General features: G+C 39.7%; 1 protein-coding gene across 10 annotated transcripts in view; it reads right to left on the reverse strand.

Moving 5' to 3' along the window:
- The window catches only part of baz2ba (bromodomain adjacent to zinc finger domain, 2Ba), a 312,926-nt gene that overhangs the window by 109,372 nt on the left and 181,327 nt on the right, over window positions 1-22,227 (reverse strand). For 9 of the 10 annotated variants that reach the window (XM_048598962.1, XM_048598966.1, XM_048598964.1 and 6 more), the window contains 5 exons: window positions 20,257-20,426; window positions 12,028-12,288; window positions 6,226-6,621; window positions 3,515-4,130; window positions 1,478-1,750 (listed from right to left, as the gene is read on the reverse strand). In XM_048598962.1, coding sequence (XP_048454919.1) covers window positions 1,478-1,750; window positions 3,515-4,130; window positions 6,226-6,621; window positions 12,028-12,288; window positions 20,257-20,426 — 1,716 coding nt within the window. The remainder of the gene's footprint in view (window positions 1-1,477; window positions 1,751-3,514; window positions 4,131-6,225; window positions 6,622-12,027; window positions 12,289-20,256; window positions 20,427-22,227) is intronic. The other variant, XM_048598970.1, reaches the window with a different exon arrangement.

The following is a 22,227-nucleotide window of genomic DNA, read 5'->3' on the forward strand; positions in this document are numbered from 1 at the left end:
GATGCTGCTAGACCTGCTGAGCTTTTCCAGCAACTTTGTTTTTGTTCCTGATTTGCAGCATCCACAGTTCTTTCGGTTTTTATTTAGTAAATGCTGGTTCAGCAGCTCATCATGCGAAACATGGATGGGAGCTCGCACTTGATTTGAAGAAATTTGGTTTGTGAGGAGTTAAATGAGAGTGAAAGAATCATCTAGCTTAGAGGGAAGGATCTTATCCGCTACGTTGTCTATGTTAATTCTGGGATCAGAAATTTCTCATTGGGACCAGACAATAAAAAGAAATTGCTGGAGCTAAGAGTCACTTCAGACTGGTTCCTAAAGGATGAAGTTTCCACTAAAATGATAGTATAAAGTGCAACAGTAATGTGTTTTTTTCCCTCTGTTCTGTGAAGAGTTAAATGAGAAATGATCTTGTGACCTGCAAAATAATGGTGAGTGATGTTTTAAAATTGTTTACTGAAAGTCTTAAACTTAAAATGACTGAATAGAAAAGATTTCAAGTCCAAATTTCAATTTAATTATTATTGTTCTCAAGGGGGATTTCTACACAATTTTAAACTTCAGGCCAATTTTTCTGCTCCATAGCCCATACTAATTTCACTTCATGACTTAGGAAGAACATATGACAGGTCCATGAACACACTCTACCTAATCTTTCTTCCATTGGTGAAAGCACATGCTCAGTCTTAACTGTAAGTAGATGGATTTTGAAATAATTAAATGTCATTTCATCATGTCTTAGTCAAGCAATAGGGTTACAACTGGTGTGTACCAAGGTGATGCGTCACCAAGAGATACCTACCTTTCAATCCTCTATATTCTCTGCAAGCTAAACAGATCAACTTACAACTAATTTAGAAACCTTACCCAAATGTAACCTTGAAACAAGTTTTTGCCATCGAATCTCTGAAATATAAAGCTTCATTTTCAAATTTGCAACTACATATGTAACCACAGAACCAAAATATTCTGAGAACTTGAAGATCTACTTTGGCACTTCAAAATGTTACTACAGCAAAGCTAAAGAAAAATTGATGTAAATACTAGAATAATGTTTGCACAATGAACATTCTCCAAACAGAAAAAAAACTGAATTATTCCTCCAACAACTTAGCTTCCTAATGGTTTAAGTAAACCATGCTGACAAAGAGCCTAGATTAATCCCTACTTGCAATGTGTTGCATTAACAGATTTCAACCAAGGCAACAACAGTAAAACAGCAATTGATGACAACTACTCTGTTTAGAAAGTGAATAACTGGTCAGTTTTTCTGCACCCTGATCACTGTCCAACATCCCTCATAGGTGAAAATGAAGAAGACAGAAACTGAATTTAGCTCGAATATCACTGCCTTTCTCATTAACAGGTACTTTCTCAGATGGTATAAAGGTGCCAGAAGAGGCTACAAAATATACACCATCAAGGAATGGTCTTTAAGGAAAAGGGAGAGTAAACAGAATAAAAAAGTAAATATTACCACATGGTGCAAATGAAGATGATGGGGCTCCTGTGTAGACCAGTGTTGTAGATTCTGATGCCAATGGGCCAGGTGCTGACTTTGGCGTCTTCAATAAATGGAGGCTAATGGGTGTTGAGTGGGCTGACTGACAGGAAGAATTGTGACTTGAATGAGCAGACTTATTTGATTTATGTGCAATTTCTTCTCCTTCATTCTCTGTTTCTGTCTTATCTTGTTGCTTAACTTCTTCATCTGATCCATCCGTTTCAGTCTCTGAGTCACTATCAGCCTCTAATTGGAAAATAAGAAGATAAATATTTTAAAAATTCTACAATTAGGCCTCCCTAAAAACACATGCAAAATGAAGAATCTACAGTCAAATTAGTTATTACATCACCCGGAAATAGGGAACATTTAATTAAATTTAAAAACTAAATTCACATCATTGCAAGTATGTAAAACATAAATCACAACTGATGCCACTAAATTGTCTCCAGTGTGAAACTGAAAATTTGAATGAAATGTGATAATTAAATGCCTTCAGGTTTTCTCTATACTACCTTAAGAGACACATACACATTTCGGCCCAGAAGAAGTTGAGATTTAAGACCTATAGTTTAAAAAAAGATAACAAATTAAGAAATAGAAGTAGGCCGTCTGGACCTTCGAGCCAACTTTGCTGTTCTTCTATCTCATCTCCACCTTCTTGCACTATCCCTTTTTTTTTTTAAGTTATTTTGTTAATCAAAAATCTAAAGGTCTCTACCAGCATCCACATTCCTCAGTTTAAAAAAAAAACTCAACTACAACTATTTGAATTAAAAATAAAATTCTTCTCACCTCAGTTCTAAATGGTTCTCTTCCTGAGGACTCCTCAGCCATGGGATGCATCCCAGCTGCCTTATAAAGTCCTTTAACGATTTTATACGGTTCAACAAAATCATTTCTGGGGAATCCAAGTCAGGCCGGGCCTACTAAATTTCCTATCACAGGACAATCTTCTCAGCTCAGAAAGAAGTTGTGACTTTCACTCAACCCGAAATGTTAATGCTGATTTCTTTCCACAGATGCTGCCAGACCTGCTGAGCTTTTCCAGCAATTTCTACAGATTTACAGCATCTGCAGCTTCTTTGGATTTACAAAATCAGTAAATGGTTAAAGCCCTATTTACATGATTGCTTGTCAAGCCAATTTTACAGCGCATGGAGATAAATGAATCAAGTGCAGGGAAAAGGCCAGAGGGAGGGGTTCTAAGGGAATGAATTATTCTGCTTCGACTAAATTGAATTGGAGCACAGGATGCAGCACTTCAGGCAAGGGTTTGCTCTTTCCACCAAAACTACGGTCGTGTAGAAGCCTAGTGAAAATGTCAGGGACTGCTGGATTTACAGTTGTTCCCACAGCTATACCACCTATTTGGGTCCACATGGCATCATTAAATATAAATTCAAGTGCACAGTCAATAAGTTCAATGAGTACAGATTCAGAAAATGGTGACGGGTTAAGATTCTACCTAACTGCAACACTACTATCAATATTCAGGTTACCTATGGCTTTTGCAAAGACGAAGGAATCTATCAATATGTCCACGGAGAACTCACCAAGGACTGGTTATGGGAACTCATTCAATATTTAGATAAGTCATGAAGTGGAGAGATAGTCACTGATAAATTAAGCATTCCAATGCTCTGTAAGAGAATCTGTTCCATAAAACTGCACAACTTTTTAATATAATGAAATAGTACATATTTTGTATGCAGAAAAATAAGCAAAACTGCTGTTTCATTTTAAACGGCAGTCTCAGAACAATAAGGCTGTAGGGATCAACTATAGGAAGGACATTTGCCTTGGATGGAAACACAAATCAGCAGTATGTTTTATGATCTACCTCATTTGCATGCTACTGATTTCAACAGAAAGAGGGGTCTGGAAGAGTGAAAAAGTCATTTTAGATTTGTTAAGTCTATTGTCACATCAACTTCAAACCCAATATTTGATAAACAACCTCCATTCAAAATCTGTTAAAAAATAAAGTCCATAAATATGTATTCCAACCTGATTGGCTATTATCAGAATCATCTTCTTCATCGTCGTCATCTTCTTCATTGGACTCATCAGAATCCTTGCTACTTGGAACATCAGAATCAATCCCTCTAAAATGATCAGCCAAAGACTGGTTTGTATAATGGTGATGTTGCTGCTGTGCAGTATTCTTAACACTCACTGATTTGTCTTTTGGAGAATTCTGGGATAATACTGGAGAGGTAGAATGTTGAACTGGTGTCACATGATTGCTGGAATGATTCTTCAAATTAGAACCCAAGGGAAGTGGTGAAATGGATGTAGTGCTACCAGAGTTTGTAACTACTTTATCAGTATTTTTAATTTGGATTCTAGATTTGGTCGTGAGTGCCAAAGGGGCTTCCTGAATGACACTCTGAATTACCCCATTAGGTTGCTGCTGTGCTACAAGTGCACTTATTACCAAGGGGTTTGACTGGTTACCATCAATTGGAGGCAGCTTCTGGTGTGCTGGTGAACTAGCGGCAGATTTCGGACTAGACAAAGGTGTCTGGAAGCTCTTGTTACTACTTGCCGCTGCCTTCTTCTGGGCTTTGTATTGTTCTTGTTGTTTCTTTAATTGTGCTGGAAATGACTGCTTAAATAGTTCCTGCAAACAGACAAAACAATGAAATAACAACCAAGAGTAAATCATTATAGAATAAAGACAATACAACCCAAAAACAACATGGATATCATTATGGTAATAATGGTATGGTAAATACTGTAATAAAAAGCTGCAGCACTAACTTTCTGGCTTCACTTGCTTTATTATTCTCCACCGCACTTACCACAGTTATGTTGCCAATTTATGAAAATACACTACTGGTTGAGAACCTTATCCACAATGAACCCATAATGGAGATCACAGATGCGACTGCCCCGTAGCTTTTCCCAACTGAGGAAGGTTCCTACTAAAAGGATGTATTTTAAAATTAGCCGAAATGAAGACAATAAATCTACTTTGGGACCCAGTGTAGAAGCACTGCTGTACATTTTGTAAATACTACTTATGGCTGAAGCTTTCAAACAGATGTAAAGCCGAGGTAGTAATGGGTCAAAGATCAATGCCAAATAAAAACCAAAAGAACTGCGGATGCAGTAATCTGAGGTAGGGTCACCGGACCCGAAATGTTAACTCTGTTTTCTCCTCCACAGATGCTGCCAGACCTGCTGAGCTTTTCCAGCAACTTTGTTTTTGTTCAAAGATCAATGCTCACTGCTACTCCTGAATTTACGTGCCTTCAAGATGTCAACTTGCTGCTCAGTGTTATAATCCCATTTGACGGCAATACTGGACAAGTCAGATTACAGAGTGAAACCCGACTTGACAGACCTTAAGTCTGATTTTTGCAATTTGATTAGATGGTGGTCAATTAGTGTATATAGATAGATGACGCTGCTAAAGTACTTTTAACAAAAGGACAAAAGAAGAAAAAAAAACTGTGTATGACAATTTGAATAATCTTAAGATAAACAGCAAAAAGAAATATTCAAACTTTCTTCCCAGCAACATCCTTTACAGGCATTCAACCTCACTTTAGATCATTCCTAACTTTAACTTAAAATAGCTTGCTCAACTGAGAGACTGCAGACATTTCCTTTCAACAACTTTCCGTACCTTCATCAGATGTGATTCTCTCAAGTCTCTCCCAGAGATATAGACAAGCTAGCTCTCTGAACTTTCTCAGACTTAACCACAGTGAGACTACCAAAACAGATTAAGACTTCTTTCCAGCTCTGGTGGATTGGAAACTGTAAACACGAAACTGCCCTTCTGCTGGAATGGACTTCTTTTCTTCTGAACTCAATTTGCTTGTGGCTCCTGGCCATCAATCTTGGTGTAGATCTTAAAAACCAAATGCAATAATATGCACCACTTATCTCACCAGATAGTTTATTGAGTCAGTTAGATTAAGTCTTCTTAGAAAAGCAGTCTTTAGTTCGCTGCTCTAAATTACTTTCTGATCTTTTCTGGAAAAATCAGACCTTCAATGATGAAAACCAAAGACCCATCTATCTGTATTTTAGAATCAAAGTTCCCAAATAATAATATATCATCAACTTTCATCATAGCAGCCTGATAATGCATTTCAGTAAATACCAGCATCATGAATTAAATAAAATATCAGAAGTGCAAAATTATCTAGAGCACCACAAGAGCCAGTTATGTTTGAATCATAAAGATGGGCTTTGACAGACTTTGCGGCGGTGGTTGGGGTGTGTGTGTGTGGGGTTGGGGGGGGGGGGGGGGGGGGAGATTTGGCTGGGCATGTAAAAGAAAAACACAATCTGATTAGTGACAGATCCTCTCTTTGCACTAAAACTAAAGAACTAGGTTGATTAGTTACGGTTTAAAGCTGCTGCAATAACAGGTCTAAAGCAGTTGCTTCAATGTTTATGAAAATGATTAGGTTCCAGTAACGCAACATAAAAAAAATTCAAACTGAAAAGGTAAACCTAAACCTAAACCTAAAATGTGTATTGAAATGTGCCACCTAAAAATGAACATCTATAGCTATGAATTTACATTCACATGCTTTTAAAATCCAAAATTTGCGTAACCTGCTAAACCACATCTCAAAATATTAAATTTTTTCTCCTACTCCTTTCAAAGCTGGTGGCACCTAAATAATCCCAGTGCCTAGATTTTTCAATTTTATTGACTCAAACTACAATAAATGGAAGTTATTAAGTCAACTTGCCTGCTTCACACGAAGATCATGTGGTGACCCCAGGTCTTCAGAAGCACATATATTCCCTGCCTTTAGAAGTTCAGGCAAAGCACCAGTTGGTTTTGGAGAAGATTCTTTCCTTCCCTGATTGACCAAAGGCACAGGTTTCATCCCAACTGTTAGTCCTGTGGACTGAATGACACTCTGATGTTTTTTACCAGACTCATCATTTGAATGGGAGGTCTGGAAAATGAGGGAAAGTTGTGACAAAACTGTAGGCTGTTTTTGCTGGGATTGGAATGAATGTGAAGTCTGTGACTCTGTGGCAAGATGTAGATGCTGGTTCATTCTTTTGTCATGTGACTGCTTAATGTCACAAACACTCTGGCCTGTTTCTTTTGGCTCCTTTGCAGTGTGCATCAAACTCTGCAAATAAAATTTAAATTCATGAATTAAGACTAGAGGATTCTTAAAGAATTATTGGTTAGATATTTTATTTAACTTTTTAATATATGGTAATGAAGAGAGTAACTCCTATAAACATAATCTTTAAAAGGTATTATAGTTAGATATTTGCATACTGAAAATAAGTAATTAGGAATAACATTCCTGGGTATGTGATGGAAACAGTGGCGTAGAAAGAGAGGAACATTCAAAGAAAAGATGACATAGGGTTCTTGATCATGCTTTTATCTAGTTAATTCCTCAGTAAAACACACAAGTGTAAACTGAGGGAAGAAAGATGTACTATTGTGCAGTTCCAACGCACATCTTGTCAACAATAGCTTGTCAGTAACGGACTAGATTCACGTATTATAAATGGGTTCTTGTGAGGTACTTATGTAAATTTCCTGGGTGATTTTCTATTTCCTAAGTAAAAGATGTGAATTAGGCTCTTCATGCTCCTAAAATGCCTCAGATTAGCAAATGGGACATTTGACCAGAACATGTAGGTGCAGAAGTAGGGAATTCCACCCATTGAGTCTATTCTACTATTCAATGAAATAATGGCTGATCTGATAACCCTCAATTCCACTTTCCTGCCTTTTCCCCATGACTGTTGACTCCCTTACTGATCAAAAATCTGTCTACCTTAGCCATAAACATACTTAATGACTCAGCCTCAATAGACTTCTGCAGTAAAGAATTTTGCAGATTCACAATCCTCAGAGAAGAAATTCCTCCTTATTTCTGTCTTAAGTAGATGACCCTCTATTCTGAGGTTGCGCCATCTGGTCCTAGACTCTCCCACAAGGCAAAACAACCTCTCTATTTACTCTGTCAAGTAACCTAAGAATATTTTATGTTTCAGTGAGGTCACCTCTCATTCTTCAAAATTCCAATGGGCACAGGCCCAAATGACCCACTTCTGCTATTAAGGCAGTCCTTCCATACCCAGTAGGTATCAGCTGTGAATCTTCAATGGATTGCCGCCAATGGCAGCGTAGCTTTCCTTAGATAACGAACCCAAGACATTTTTACAGTATTCCAACTGTGGTCTCATCAGTGCCTTGTATAGTTTTAACAAAACCTCCTTCGTTTTATACTCCAATATTTTTGAAATAAAGGTCAACACTCTATTTGCTTTCCCTCATACCTGCTGAACTCAGGTATTAGCTTTCCGTGATTCACACACAAGGACTCCCAAATCTCTTTGTTCTGTCGCTTTCTACAGTTTTTCTCCATTTAAATATTTAGTTCCTCTATTAATCCCGCCAACATGCATAACCTCACATTTTCACACATTATGTATTCCATCTGCCAAGTTTTTGACCACTCACATAACATGTCTATATTGCTTTGCAGACTCTGAGTCAACCTCATCATTTGCCCATCGTCAGTAGAACTACGGTAACTTTAGCTTCACATTTATCCATGCTAATATACTACCCTCAACACCATGGGCTCTTATCTAACTAATTAGCCTAACCTGTGGTACGTTATCCAACACTTTCTGAAAGTCCAGATTAAAAGAAATCTGTCCAATATGGCTCAAACAGTTAAAGTAGCTAATCATTGGTTTGATTCTTTAAAACATCAGTGAGTCTTTATGTTGTAAAATAGCATTTGAGCAGAGAAAATTGTACTAACCAATCAAAGATAAAGAAGAGAACACAGTTAAACACCGGATTAGATGAGAGAACAAGATTGGGCCAGAAGTAGAGTGAGTTATCACCTCTAAATGAACACATACAAAGTATTAGGATACCAGAGAATTTCCTAGCTGTACTTGCTCCATACCCTCTCTAAACACACTGCATCTGGTAGTACCAACAGTGTGCAATTCAATAATGCACTGGAACCGTTTAACATCTGACATAAATCACTTCTCAACTTTTATATCTACACCTCTTGTGATGAAACCTAGAATTCAATTAGCTGCTTTTTTCCCCAAAAGAACAATCTCATCAATCTTAAAGTGACAGCAAAACATTTGACAAATCATAATCTAACCAAGCAGATTTAGCATGGTTTCATGAAAGGGAAATCACGTCTGACTAATTTATGAGCATTTTTCAAGGAATCTCATTACACAGTCGATAGGGAGGAACCAGTAGATGTGCTTATATTTCAACTTCCAGAAGGTGGCTAACAAGGTACCTCACAGAGGGTTCAGTCATAGGATAACAATCCATGATGTTGGAAGTAGGATATTAGCATGGATAGAAAATTGGCTAAATGGGCAGGAAACAGCAAGTGGGAATAAGAGGTTTTTTTCCCAGGTTGGCGATCTGCAACAAGTAGGTTTCCACAGGGATCAGTGCTGGGACTGCCGCAGTTTACAATATATATTAATGACTTGGAGATGAAAGCAAATGTACTGGAGCCAACTTTGCAGATGACATAAAAATAGGTGGTTTGGCAGATTGCAAGAGGAATACAAACAGTTTACAGAGAGATATTGATACGTTAAGTAAGTGGGCAGGAAGTTTGCAAATGGAGTAGAATGTGGAAAAATGTGAAGTTGTTCATTTTCGAAGAAATAACAAAATAACAGAGAATTACTGATTTGGAGAAAAATTGAATAAAGCTACAAGTCAAAGGGACTTGGGGTACCTGTGCATGAAACACAGAATGCCAGCACACAGGTGTAACAGTTAATCAGGAAGGCTAATGGAATGTTAACCTTTATTACAAGAAGGTTGAAAGAGCAGGGAAGTCTTACTGCAACAGTACAAGGTGCTGGTGAGACCACATGTGGAGTACTGTCAGCAGTTTTGATCAAATTATTTCATTGGAGACCATGCTGAACGCACTGGAGTTTAGAAGAATGAGGGGCATAGAATTCTTAAAGGGCTTAACAAAGTTAATGCTGAGAGGGTGCTTCCCTTTATGAGAGTGTCTAGGACCAGAGGCACAATAACAGAATTAAGGGGTGCCAATTTAAGTATGAGATCAGAAGGAATTTCTTCTCTCAGAGGATTGAGAGTCTTTAGAACTTCTTGCCAGAGAGCGGGGACAGAGTCCTTGTGTATATTTAAGGCTGAGGTATGGACGTTCTGGATCAATACAGAATCAAGGGTTGTAGGGAAGGGGCAGGAAGATGGATATGAGGAGTGCTGGATCAGCCACATTCCTGTTGAACAACGGAGCAGCTCATGGGGAGGTGGTATGAATGAACAGCTTACTCTGTTCTTATGATAACTTGAAGGACCATCCATAATGTCCCAAGAGCCTTCTTCCTGAAATCGTTAAGATTACTTCTATTCAGGATACAATTATGAGGGGTGGGTCTTTTGCCAAAATGCATAGATACCTACTGATAATATATTCAAGTGCTACTTTTTAGCCTATTATCCATCTTTTTAATATTTTTCTTAACAGAATGATATAATAGTCCTTTTCTCTTTGAAACGCATTAGTCCCACCACCACACTATTTCCCTATAGTCATGTAAATCTTTCTCTTTCAAGTATTTATTACAGTCCATTTTGAAAGTTACAGTTGAATCTATTTCCATCACTCTTTCAAGCAATACATTACAAATCATATTACACTATACTAAAAAACATTCTTCACAGCACCCCTCTGGTCCTACTGTAATTTACCTTCAGTGTACATTCTATTTGTTTTTTCATTTGGTTATGAGCCAGATAGAGTATTGTGGTAAATTCTAAGCACCGTATTTCAGGAAAGATAAGAATGTCTTGGAGAAGATGCAGAGGAATCATAATGGAATGGTACCAGGGACGCAGGATTTCAGTTATGGGCAGAGACTTGAAAACCTGGGATTATTCTCCTCAGAGAAAATATGATTCAGGAGTTCCAAACCAGGAGCAGAAGTGTGACAGAAGATACAATTTAAGGTGACTGGCCAAAGAAACATGGGTGAAATAAGGTGTAAGTTGTTATGATCTAAAATACATGACATAAAAGGTGATGGAAGCAGTCTCAATTGTAAAAAAGTAAGAATTACTTGAAGATGTAAAATCTGTATGGCTACAGGAAACAACAACATAGTGTGATTAATTGCACAGGTCCTTCACAGAGTTGGCATAAGCACATTGAATTGAATGTCCTCCTGCACTGCACCTTTCTATGACTTTATCTGTAAACTTTGATATGATTTCCTCCAGGCCTACATGCACACCATAAATTAAGAGCACCATAATAAAGCATGCCTTCTCCCCAAAATATTCTGAATTCTGTTCAATAGATTGAGATCTAAGGTAACAGTCTGGAAATTTCTGACTAGCTACATCTCATCAGAAGGAAAAAAATACTATATACCATTATATTTAAATGTTTGCTTACTTAACTCAATCATAAGTTTGGGTAATTCTGGAATAAAAAAATCTCGCTCTATACCACTGTTTGAAGGTCTCAGGATATTAGGTTATTGAATAGAGCAAAGACTTTACTCAGACTACGTAAACAAAAAGCAGCAGGCCACAATGTACACAGTAACAATATGCATTGCAGAAGCCTTCAGTCAGAAATAACAAGATACAAAGTGTCAAGAATAGCATACTTGTGCTACATGATTTGAACAATTGTTTTCTTATTAAGATGTATACTTCCAACACATTTTCACGTATCCTTTGACCTTCAAAAGATGTATCAGAATTCAAGATCAAGTTTTTATGCCATACTGTACTATTACACTATGCCAATTAAATTATAGTATATTAAACATTGCTAAAAAGAGATTAAAGTTGAAGCTTTTCTACTGTACTCATGACAACCTGCATGCAAGAAACCAAACTTGGAAACAGAACATCAATTTATACAGTATGCTGATTGGTTGGACCGTGGTTGATATGGAGGTACAATCTTAGTTAGCCAAACAAATACAGACTGGCGTTGTAGACTTTGACAGAGAGTGCATTGCCACAACTATAGTATCCCTGCTGTATAAACAAACAGTTTGACAAATATTTAGACGCCCTTTATCTAATTTGTAATCTGCCTTATGACATGTAGCTTCTTCAACTAATTTCACAAATTCTCAGCAGGCTATCACGTGCTCACTTCTTGCTTAAAACCAAACTCAATAAAAGAAAATCACTAAAAGATGAATGAAGGGACAGAAAACAAATACATAGCAAAATAATTTTTGAAATGTTTGTTAACAGTACAAAGAAAACATTAGAAAGCTTGGAAAAACCATAGAGGAAACGGACTATTTGCCTTTTGAAGAGCAGTCAGTGATGCAGGATGCGGTGGAATGGATGAAAACTGGTGCATAATTAAATATAAGCTTGTGAAAGGCAAAATTAATTCTCCAGCACGTATAGGCTATAATGCTAATAGCAAATCTTTGCATAAAAGTTTGTCCAAAGCATGAACAAAAACAAAATAGTACACACCTATAGGAGTCTTAAATTTTACCTTAGTCTTCTTTGCATGTGCCGTTTCAGTTTCAGAATCTGAATCACCTTCTTCACTATCTTCTTCGCCAATACTATGATCATCATCTTCGTCTTCGTCTTCATCGTCATCATCATCATCATCGTCGTCATCATCATCATCGTCATCATCATCAAAGTCGTCAGAATCACTGCTGCTCAAACCTTCACTTGAAGAGTCCGATGATGTCCCTGATTCACTTTCACTATTGCTGGAGCTTTCAATTGCTTTCTTTCTGGGCTTCTAACAAAAGTTTCGTAATTAGACAAATTTCACAGGAAGTTTACCTTAAATAATCCAAACATTTGATATTTGTTTAAAATACAAAATTACTTCCTCCTTTTTGTAGCGTCACATACCATGACATGCAACATTTGCAGCCAGAAGAAAAATTGGGTACAATCTGCTCCCCAAGTCTAGTATTATCATTTTTGGTACATCCTTGACTGAACTGTCTCTCAAATTACCCCTCCATCAGGAGAATTAATATCGGCACAACTCTGTGTGAAAACACAGGCTGCATACCAAGGATGCAAACTACTTTCTTGTACTTCATGGCAAGAGACACCGAAATGTTTAACAAGAGTAAGCAGGAAATAACTCAAGATTTCTAGAGCGTTTGAAGATGAGAGGCAGCAGGACCAGACAATAAACAAACTAATCTATCAAAATCAAAACAAGTTGCATAGAAAAGGCTGAAAGAACTGCAGGATGCTGGAAAGCAGAAACAAAAGCAACAACAGAAATCTATGGAAACTCTCAGCAGGTCTGGAAGCATCTGCGGAGAGAAATTAACGTTTCTGATCCAGTGACCCTCCTTTAGAACACAGTTATCCATCACAAGAGTAAAGGGAAAGAGTGCAGGTAGATCTGGTAATAAAGGATGAGATCAGTGCCCTAGAAATAAATGATTTCAGGTTCAACATATCAAGTTGTAGAATTAGTGTAGGTTGAGATAAGAAGTGGCAAACAATATATATGAAAAAAAAAATCACTGGTGCTGGTGTGATTTCATTTGCTCCCAACATTAGCTACACAGTAAGACAGAGAATATATTAAAAAATAACAAGGGCTCGCAAGAAAGTTAATGCAATAATCCCAGTTGATTTTTATCTCCACACTGATTGGGCAAATTGTGCTGACAAAGGTGGCCTAGTGGATGAGTTCATCACATGGATATGGGATGATTTCATACAATTATACATTTCGAACCCATCAAGGAACATAGTAGCTTGGACCTGACAACATACATGAAAACAGGATTAATTATAAAGATCTCACAATAAAGAATCTTCTAGGCTAGAATGATCATAACATGTTGGGTTGCATATTCAGTTTGAGACTGAGAGATGTGAGGCCGTAACTAATAATTTATTCCTAAATAATGGCAATTATAAGGGAATGACGACAATTACATGGGAACGACAGCAGCTAGCTAAAGTGGACTAGATAAACAAATTAAAAGGGAAGCTACTTGGGATCAGTGGCAAACATTTGAAGAGATACTTGATAACTCTCAACAAGCATATGTTCCCTTGAAGAAGAACGACCATCAGAAGGATGTACCATCTGTGGCTGACTAAGTAAGTTAAAAGTGGTGTGAAATACTGAAAGAAGTAGCAGAATAAAAGTTTGGGAAAGTTTAAGGAACCAGCCAAGGATGAATGAAAAATAATAAAGGAGAAATTAGAATGTGAGAAAAAACTAGTAAGTACTTTAAAAACAGATGATTTATATTAAAAAAGTATCTACACTGGGTATTGGCCTTTGAACAATTATCTTCCCTGTCTTCACTGTAGAAAAATCATACCAAGAATAGTAGAAAAATCAAGAGACAAAGAGAAGAAGGAACTTAAAGCAATCACTACCACGCAAGTAAAAATAACACAAAAACTAGTAGGACTTAAGACTGAACAAAAAACAAAGAACAAAGAAAATTACAGCACAGGAACAGGCCCTTGGGCCCTCCAAGCCTGTGCCGATCCAGATCCTCTATCTAAACCTGTCGCCTATTTTCCAAGGATCGGTATCCCTCTGCTCCCTGCCCATTCATGTATCGATCTAGATACATCTTAAATGATGCTATCATGCCCGCCTCTACCACCTCCGCTGGCAACGCGTTCCAGGCACCCACCACCCTCTGCGTAAAGAACTTTCCACGCATATCTCCCTTAAACTTTTCCCCTCTCACCTTGAAATCGTGACCCCTAGTAATTGAGTCCCCCACTCTGGGAAAAAGCTTTTACTATCCAAGCTTTTGCTTGAATTGGATCTTCCAAAATGCATCACCTCGCATTTGCCTGGATTGAACTCCATCTGCCATTTCTCCGCCCAACTCTCCAATCTATCTATATTCTGCTGCATTCTCCGACAGTCCCCTTCACTATCTGCTCCTCCACCAATCTTAGGGTCATCTGCAAACTTGCTAATCAGACCATCTATACCTTCCTCCAGGTCATTTATGTATATCACAAACAACAGTGGTCCCAACACGGATCCCTGTGGAACACCACTGGTCACAGTTCTCCATTTTGAGAAACTCCCTTCCACTACAACTCTCTGTCTCCTGTTGCCCAGCCAGTTCTCTATCCATCTAGCTAGTACACCCTGGACCCCATGCGACTTCACTTTCTCCATCAGCCTACCATGGGGAACCTTATCAAACGCCTTACTAAAGTCCATGTATATGACATCCACAGCCCTTCCCTCATCTATCAACTTTGTCACTTCCTCAAAGAATTCTGTCAAGTTGGTAAGACATGACCTTCCCTGCACAAAACCCACGCCACCTATCACCATGTTCTTCCAAATGTAAATAGATCCTATCCCTCAGTATCTTCTCCAGCAGCTTCCCCACCACTGACGTCAAGCTCACCAGTCTATAATTACCTGGATTATCCTTGCTACCCTTCTTAAACAAGGGGACAACATTAACAATTCTCAGTCCTCCGGGACCTCACCCGTGCTCAAGGATGCTGCAAAGATATCTGTTAAGGCCCCAGCTATTTCCTCTTTCGCTTCCCTCAATAACCTGGGATAGATCCCATCCGGACCTGGGGACTTGTCCACCCTAATGTCTTTTAGAATACCCAACACTTTCCCCCCCAACCCCCTTATGCTGACTTGACCTAGAGTAATCAAACATCTATCCCTAACCTCAACATCCGTCATGTCCCCTTCCTCGGTGAATACCGACGCAAAGTACTCATTAAGAATCTCACTCATTTTCTCTTACTCCTCGCATAACTTCCCTCCTTTGTCCTTGAGTGAGCCAACCCTTTCTCTAGTTACCCTCTTGCTCCTTATGTATGAATAAAAGGCTTTGGGATTTTCCTTAACCCTGTTTGCTAAAGATATTTCATGACCCCTTTTAGCCCTCGTAATTCCTCATTTCAGATTGGTCCTACTTTCCCGATATTCTTCCAAAGCTTCATCTGTTTTCAGTCGCCCAGACCTTACGTATGCTTCAAATGATACGTACCCAGATCTGATGACCAGCATCCTAGAATCGTAAAAGAAGTGGCTGCAGAGATAGTGGATATATTGGTCACAATCTTCCAAATTTGCTAAGGTAAACTGGCCAAAGTAATCCACCTTACTTTAAGAAGGGACGTACTTATGCCGGATTCCATTCAGAGAAGAATCAGTAAGCTATGTCCTGGGGCAAAGAGTCTTTCTGATGAGGAAAGGTTGAACAGGTTGTACCTATACTTATTGGAGTTTAGAAAATGAGAGATGGCCATTTTGGAACATCTAGGATTTTGAGAGAGTTTCACAGCACAGATGCTCCCCAGAGAGCAGTGGAAACTGATCATTGAACATATTCAAGGCAGAATGACATTTCTCAACTTTCAAAAGAGTCCACAGCTATGGGGGTCAGGAAGGAAAATGGAGTTAAGGATACAATCAGGTCAGCCTTGATCTTTTTGAATACTGGAGTAGTCTCAGGATGATGAAGGGCTTACTCCTGCTCATGTCCTTACAATACTGGGCATGTATCTATTGTGCTGTTTATGATTGCACACAAACTGCGCAATCACAGTGGCAGCCTATGCAGTCACAGTCCATCTCTGCTATGAGACGTTGCGCCGTCAAAAATTCACCTGTGCTATCAATGGCACTCTATAACATGGGGAAGTCAATTGTCCTGGTAGGCCCATGCCCATTCTGCATGCTTCTTGTCGAAGAGAACACATTGTACACTCCTTCTTCCTGACATCCAGATCAACCATCTAACGCAGCAGTTAACAGCAAACTGGGAGAAATTAGTGATCTTACCTGCTCCAGCCTTTGAAGATCTCAAGACTAATGACAAAGCCACCCTTGCCCTGCTGGGAGGTTCCAGGACTGTCTGGCAGGTAGAGTTCAGCAAGTACATCCTTCATAAAATTAACACTATGCAAATACCGGGAAGTGACATGAGAGAAATATTCCCTGAAGATCCTTGGTCAATAAGTCCCTGTGATGAGAGCCCTTCTCCCTTTCCTGCTCAGAGAAGCCTGTGCTGCTTCTGCTCATGCTGCAGGGTAAACAAGACATTAATTACAACGTCCATGAGGTTGTTGACTTGCTCACCGAGCTGGCTGGTTATAGTTCAGACGTTTCGTCATCAGGCTAGGTAACATCATCAGTGCGGCCTCTGATGAAGCGATGTTGTTCTACTCTGCTTAGTATTTATGAGATCCAGCCTGTTGAGGTGTTTTGCGTCATTTCCGGTTCTTTTTCGCAAGGTTTATATATGCGGTCTAATTCCACATGTTTATTGGATTGCTTTATGGGTGGAGAACCAGGCCTCTAGAAATTCTCATGCATATCTATGGATGGCTTGAGCTAGGATGGTCATGTCATCCCAGTTAAATTAATGGCCTTCTTTGTCCGAGTGTACTAAGACAAGGGAAAGTTCTTCATGATGTTTCGCTGATAACAGGTCTTGGTGTATCCTCGTGGCTAGTTTCCTTCCTGTCTGGTCGATGTAATGTTTTTGCCAGTTCTTGCACAGTATTTTGTGCACTACGTTGGTCCTGCATGTAGTGGGTATGGGGTCTTTGGTCCTTGTGAGTGTTTGTCATAGTGTGGCTGTGGGTTTGTGTGCTATCTTGATTGAGTGGTCATAGGAGTCTTGTTATCAGTTCTGATGTCTCTTGATATGCAGTAGTGTGACCAGGGTACTGGTCATTTTGTGTCCTCTCGATGCTGTCTATCTAGTAGGTATCTGCGGATGAAGTTGGTGGGATATCCATTGATAGTGAAGACCTTGTATCGGTGCTCTTCCGACTTCTTGTGAAGTTCAGGTGTGTTGCAGTGGGTCATGGCCCATTTGAATAGTGTCCTTACACAGCTTTGCTTGTGGACGTTTGGGTGAGTGCTGTGGAAATTGAGGATTTGTTCAGTGTGGATTGCCTTCCTGTATGCTGTGGTTTGGAATTCCCCATCTGTCATTCATTCTACCCTAATGTCTAGGAATGGAAGTTGATTGTTGTTTTCCTCTTCTCTTGTAAATTTGATCCCAGTGAATATGTTGTTGATGAGGTGGTATCTCTCTTTCAACTTAGTGAATTTAATGATGACAAATGGGTCATTCACGTATTGTATCCACAATTTTGGCTGAATGCAGGGGAGGGTCATGCGTTCCAACCTTTGCATGACTGCGTCTGCAATAATTCCCGAGATGGGTGACCCCAGAGGTGTACCATTAATTTGTTTGTATACTTGACTGTTAAAGGTGAAGTGTGTGGTGAGGGTCGACCTCCACCTGTTGGTAAGTGTCTGTATCTGCAAACAGTGCCTGTGCTTTTTCAATGCAGTCTGGTCTGTTCGTAATGACGGTCATGGGCCCTTTGTCTAGTCGGTAGGATTATGATGTTCCTGTCTTTCTGGAGTCCTTCCAGTGCTTTTCACTCTGACATGTTTAGGGTGTCCCAATTATTCCTCTGGTTCAATGCAGGGATGATAGTCTATCGGATGGCCTGTTCAGTTTCGTTCGTGAGTCCATTTTTTTTTAGTGTACCTTCCAGAGCAGCCATAAAGACTCTTCTGTTCGCATCTCTGGTTATAGTTTAGTCCACATATTAGGACGGCTTTCTCGGTTTTGGCAAGTGGTCTGTTGCTTAGGTTTCTTACCATGAGTCTGGTTTGTTATTGTCCTTGTCTTTATGGCAGATTAGTTTGGTCAGCTTCTCCCATAATTTGTCTCTCTTCTTAGTTCTGGTCCTGTGTTGTTTGGTGGTGATGGCGTGTTCTGGGGTTGCAGTCCATTGCTGGTTGGTAACATTGTGGTACAACGATTTTTGGCACGAAATTTCTCGCTCATTCTTGTGGACCCAGTTACGGGCACAGCACTAAATCGCTACCCGAGGCATTCTGCGGCCATTTTGTTCGGCTGTTTTGTACACCTGTAGGTTGTAGAGTGGAGATTTGTATTTCATGCTATGGGGCAGTACCTGGTTCGTGAGGCATTTGTGGAGAAGATGAAGTTGTTCATGGGTAGCACTCAGTCGATCGGTGAAGGTTTCCCATTGTTGGGATATTTTGAGCATGTTGCACCCGTAAGGTGTTTAGGGTTCTTGCGAACATTTGTCGCTCGGGTCGTGGGTGAGGTTGTGGACTTGCTCGCTGAGCTGGCTGGTTATGGTTCATCACCATGCTAGGTAACATCATCAGTGCGGCCGCCATTGAAGCAATGTTGTTCTACTCCGCTTAGTATTTCTATGCGGGACCAACGTAGTGTACAAAATATTGTGCAAGAACTGCCAAAAACATTACATTGACCAGACAGGAAGGAAACTAGCCATGAGGATACACAAACACCAACTAGCAGCGAAACGACACGACGAACTTTCCCTCATTTCAGTACACTCGGACAACGAAAGCCATCAATTTAACTGGGACGACGTGACCATCCTAGCTCAAGCCAACCACAGACATGCATGGGAATTCCTAGAGGCCTGGTTCTCCATCCATAATGCAATCAATAAACATGTGGAATTAGACCCCATATACAAACCCTTGCCAAAAAGAACCGGAAATGACCAAAACACCTTAACAGACCAGATCATATAAATACTAAACGAAGTAGAACAACATCGCTTCATCAGAGGCCGCACTAATGATGTTACCTAGCATGATGATGAAACGTCTTAACTATAACCAGCCAGCTTGGCGAGCAAGTCAACAGCCTCACCCACAACCCAAGCTACAAATCTTCGCAAGAACCTTACATAGCATCCATGATCGGGGGAAGTGCCTGACCAAAAACATGAACTCCAATCCAAGGCCTACACCAAATACAGCATGACTACTCATTGATTTTAAACAATTCTAAGCGGGACAAGAAAACTCACAGCACATATATATGCTCAGACAGCGCCAGTAAAAACTAATCAGCAGCTAACCTGACATTTCTCTTTCAAACGATGAAGGATGAGAGGTGACTTGATAGAGGTGTACAAAATGATCAGAGGTATAGATAGAGTGGACTGCCAGAGACCTTTTCCTAGGGTGGAGATAGCTATTACGAGGGGGTTTTAAAGTGAGTGGAGGTAGATATAAGGGAGACGACAGAGGTAGGTTCTTTACTCAGAGAGTGGTAGGGGCATGGAATGCATTGCCGGAGAGGGCAGTGGAGTCGGCCTCATTAGGCGCATTTAAGTGGCTATCAGATAGGCATATGGATGATAGTATACGGTAGGGGTGGAGGTTAGATAGACCTTAGGTTTACGGTAAAAGTTCAGCACAACATCATGGGCCAAAGGGCCTGTACTGTGCTGTACAGTTCTATGTTCTAACCTAAAAAGTTGATAGGCCACATAAAGTGTGTGTGCATGTTGGTGAGTGTGTGCGTATTTGTGGGTGGAAGGGAGACTGTGTTCTTCCTGCTGCTGAATTTATGTTAAGTTTTTTTTTGACAAGGGACAGCTAGCTGGAGTGCCAAGGTTGAAAATGGCAGCACAGACCTCAAAACATCATTACACATCGAGTGATGATCTGGCTGCGCTACACCTCTAGTACACACTCCCGAAGCCTGCACAAATATCCTTATCAAAATGGCACTCAGCACAGATATTTTGATACTAAAACAGTACCAATAGCACAAAACCTACATGTGTTATAGATGCAAATTTTCAGTCAAGAACTGCTAACTTGACCAGAAGAATGGGCTTTTGCAATAAATGAAGTAACAAATTTAAAATAAATAGGAAAAAAAGTACATACTTTTTCTTTTAACTTGTCTGTTGGAGTTTCTAGATGCTTATTTTGTTCAAGAACACATTTGTGCCCTTTTCCAGAGATTGCCATCTTGGCTTGTCCAGTGGTACCTAGTCCAGACGTGCTGACTCCTGACACTGCTGTAATGGTGTTACCATTCAATGATCCATTCATACCTTCAAAAGAAATTACAAACTGTGAAACAGCATTCCAATAACATTTGTTAATCAACCATTTGTATAAATATGGCTAGAAAATCAAAACAATACCTATTGCTCTTGACTACAATATTTGCAGTGGAAACAAACTAAAGTTTCATCTGAAATACTTCTGTTTCTCCATATAAAATCATGAATAATTTTAAAGCACAGAATTAAAATGTCTCCAGCCCTTAAGGGTCTTTAATTAATTTGTAGGTGTGCATTTGCGCATGTGCCACAGGGGGCCAAAGTTTTCCAATTTGCCTCTTATTCTGAAGCAATGTCAGAATACAGTTTGCTGCAGCAACCTGAAAATGATTGAGAACAAAAACAAAGTTGCTGGAAAAGCTCAGCAGGTCTCGCAGCACCTGTGAAGGAGAAAACAGAGTTAACGTCTGAAAATGATTGAATCTTCTATTGATAACATAAGCAGAATAGGACAACTAGATAAACTAGGGAATGGTAAATTGTATATTTAAGCCCAAAGTCAGCAAAATGGCAGTACCATGACACCTTCCATTCACAAGCAAGAAAATTAACAATCCAAGGTCAAGAAACTTGTGTGGTGCTCCAGTTTCCAATCGGGTATTTGAAGTTAAAAAGTGAAAGAAAATTACCAGCACAAACAGGTTGATCGTATCTTACCAGCCCAGCAAATGCATTCTTAAGACAATTGTAGTCATGTACCTGATGCACTTGTCCTTCTAAGTGTTGTCGGTCACGTGTTTGGGATATCTTTCTAAAGGCTCAGCAAATACCTGCAGTGTATCCTGTGGGTGGTGCACACTGCAGACAGAGTATGTCATGAACGGCAGAGCGAAACAGGTGCTAGTGAGTCTATGAGGTACTCACTCCTGTTTCCTGGATGATGTCAAACTTTGGTGACTAGTAATCTATGCATTAGAGTTAACTTGTCACAACGTAGGTCAGTTTGTAATTGTATAATCCTTTAGATGTTAAAACAATGTGTACAGATTACTATACTTTCTAATCTTGTGTATTAAGGTACTATTATTTGTATACAAGCATTCAAAAATAGCAGAAGTAAAACCAGGGCAAAACAGTCAATGATAATGGTCAGCATCTGCATCCAAAGGACCATAAGCTGCCATTTCCACAATCTCCAGCACAATGTCATCACCAGGCACATATTCCCCTCCCCTCCCTTGTCAGCATTTCACAGGGGCTGTTCTGTCTGGAACATCCTGGTCCACTCCTCCTCCAACCCTGAACACCCCCAAGGCATTTTCCCATGCAATCACAGAAGGTGCAACAAATATCCGTTTACCACCTCCCTCCCTACTATTCAACGCTCTAGACACCTCTTTCATGTGAAGCAGCAATTTACCTGCATTTCATTTAATCTAGTCTACTGTATTTGTTGGTCACAATTCACTCCTCTGCACTGGGGAGGTGAAACACAGATAGGCAAGCGCTTTGCAGAACACCTACATTCTACCCACAAAAATGACCCTGATCTTCTAGTTGCCTGTTTATTCAACACACCATCATGACCCTGGCCAATATTTCAGTCTCAGGGCTGCTGCAGTGTTCCAGCGAGGCTTAGCACAAGCTGGAAGAGGAGCAACTCATTTTCCGCTTGGGAATCCTGCAAACTTCAAGACTCAATATCAAGTCCATTAATTTTAAATCTATGTTTTATCTATGTTCTTTACACATACCACACCCAGTTTCTGTCAATGACATGGGCTGCTGTCAGCTCAGCCCACCCATTTTCACCTACTTATGGTCCCCATTATCAGTCTCTTCTTTCCTC

This window comes from Rhincodon typus, chromosome 7, assembly GCF_021869965.1.
Source record: "Rhincodon typus isolate 14 chromosome 7, sRhiTyp1.1, whole genome shotgun sequence".
NCBI classification, from domain to species: Eukaryota; Metazoa; Chordata; class Chondrichthyes; order Orectolobiformes; family Rhincodontidae; genus Rhincodon; species Rhincodon typus.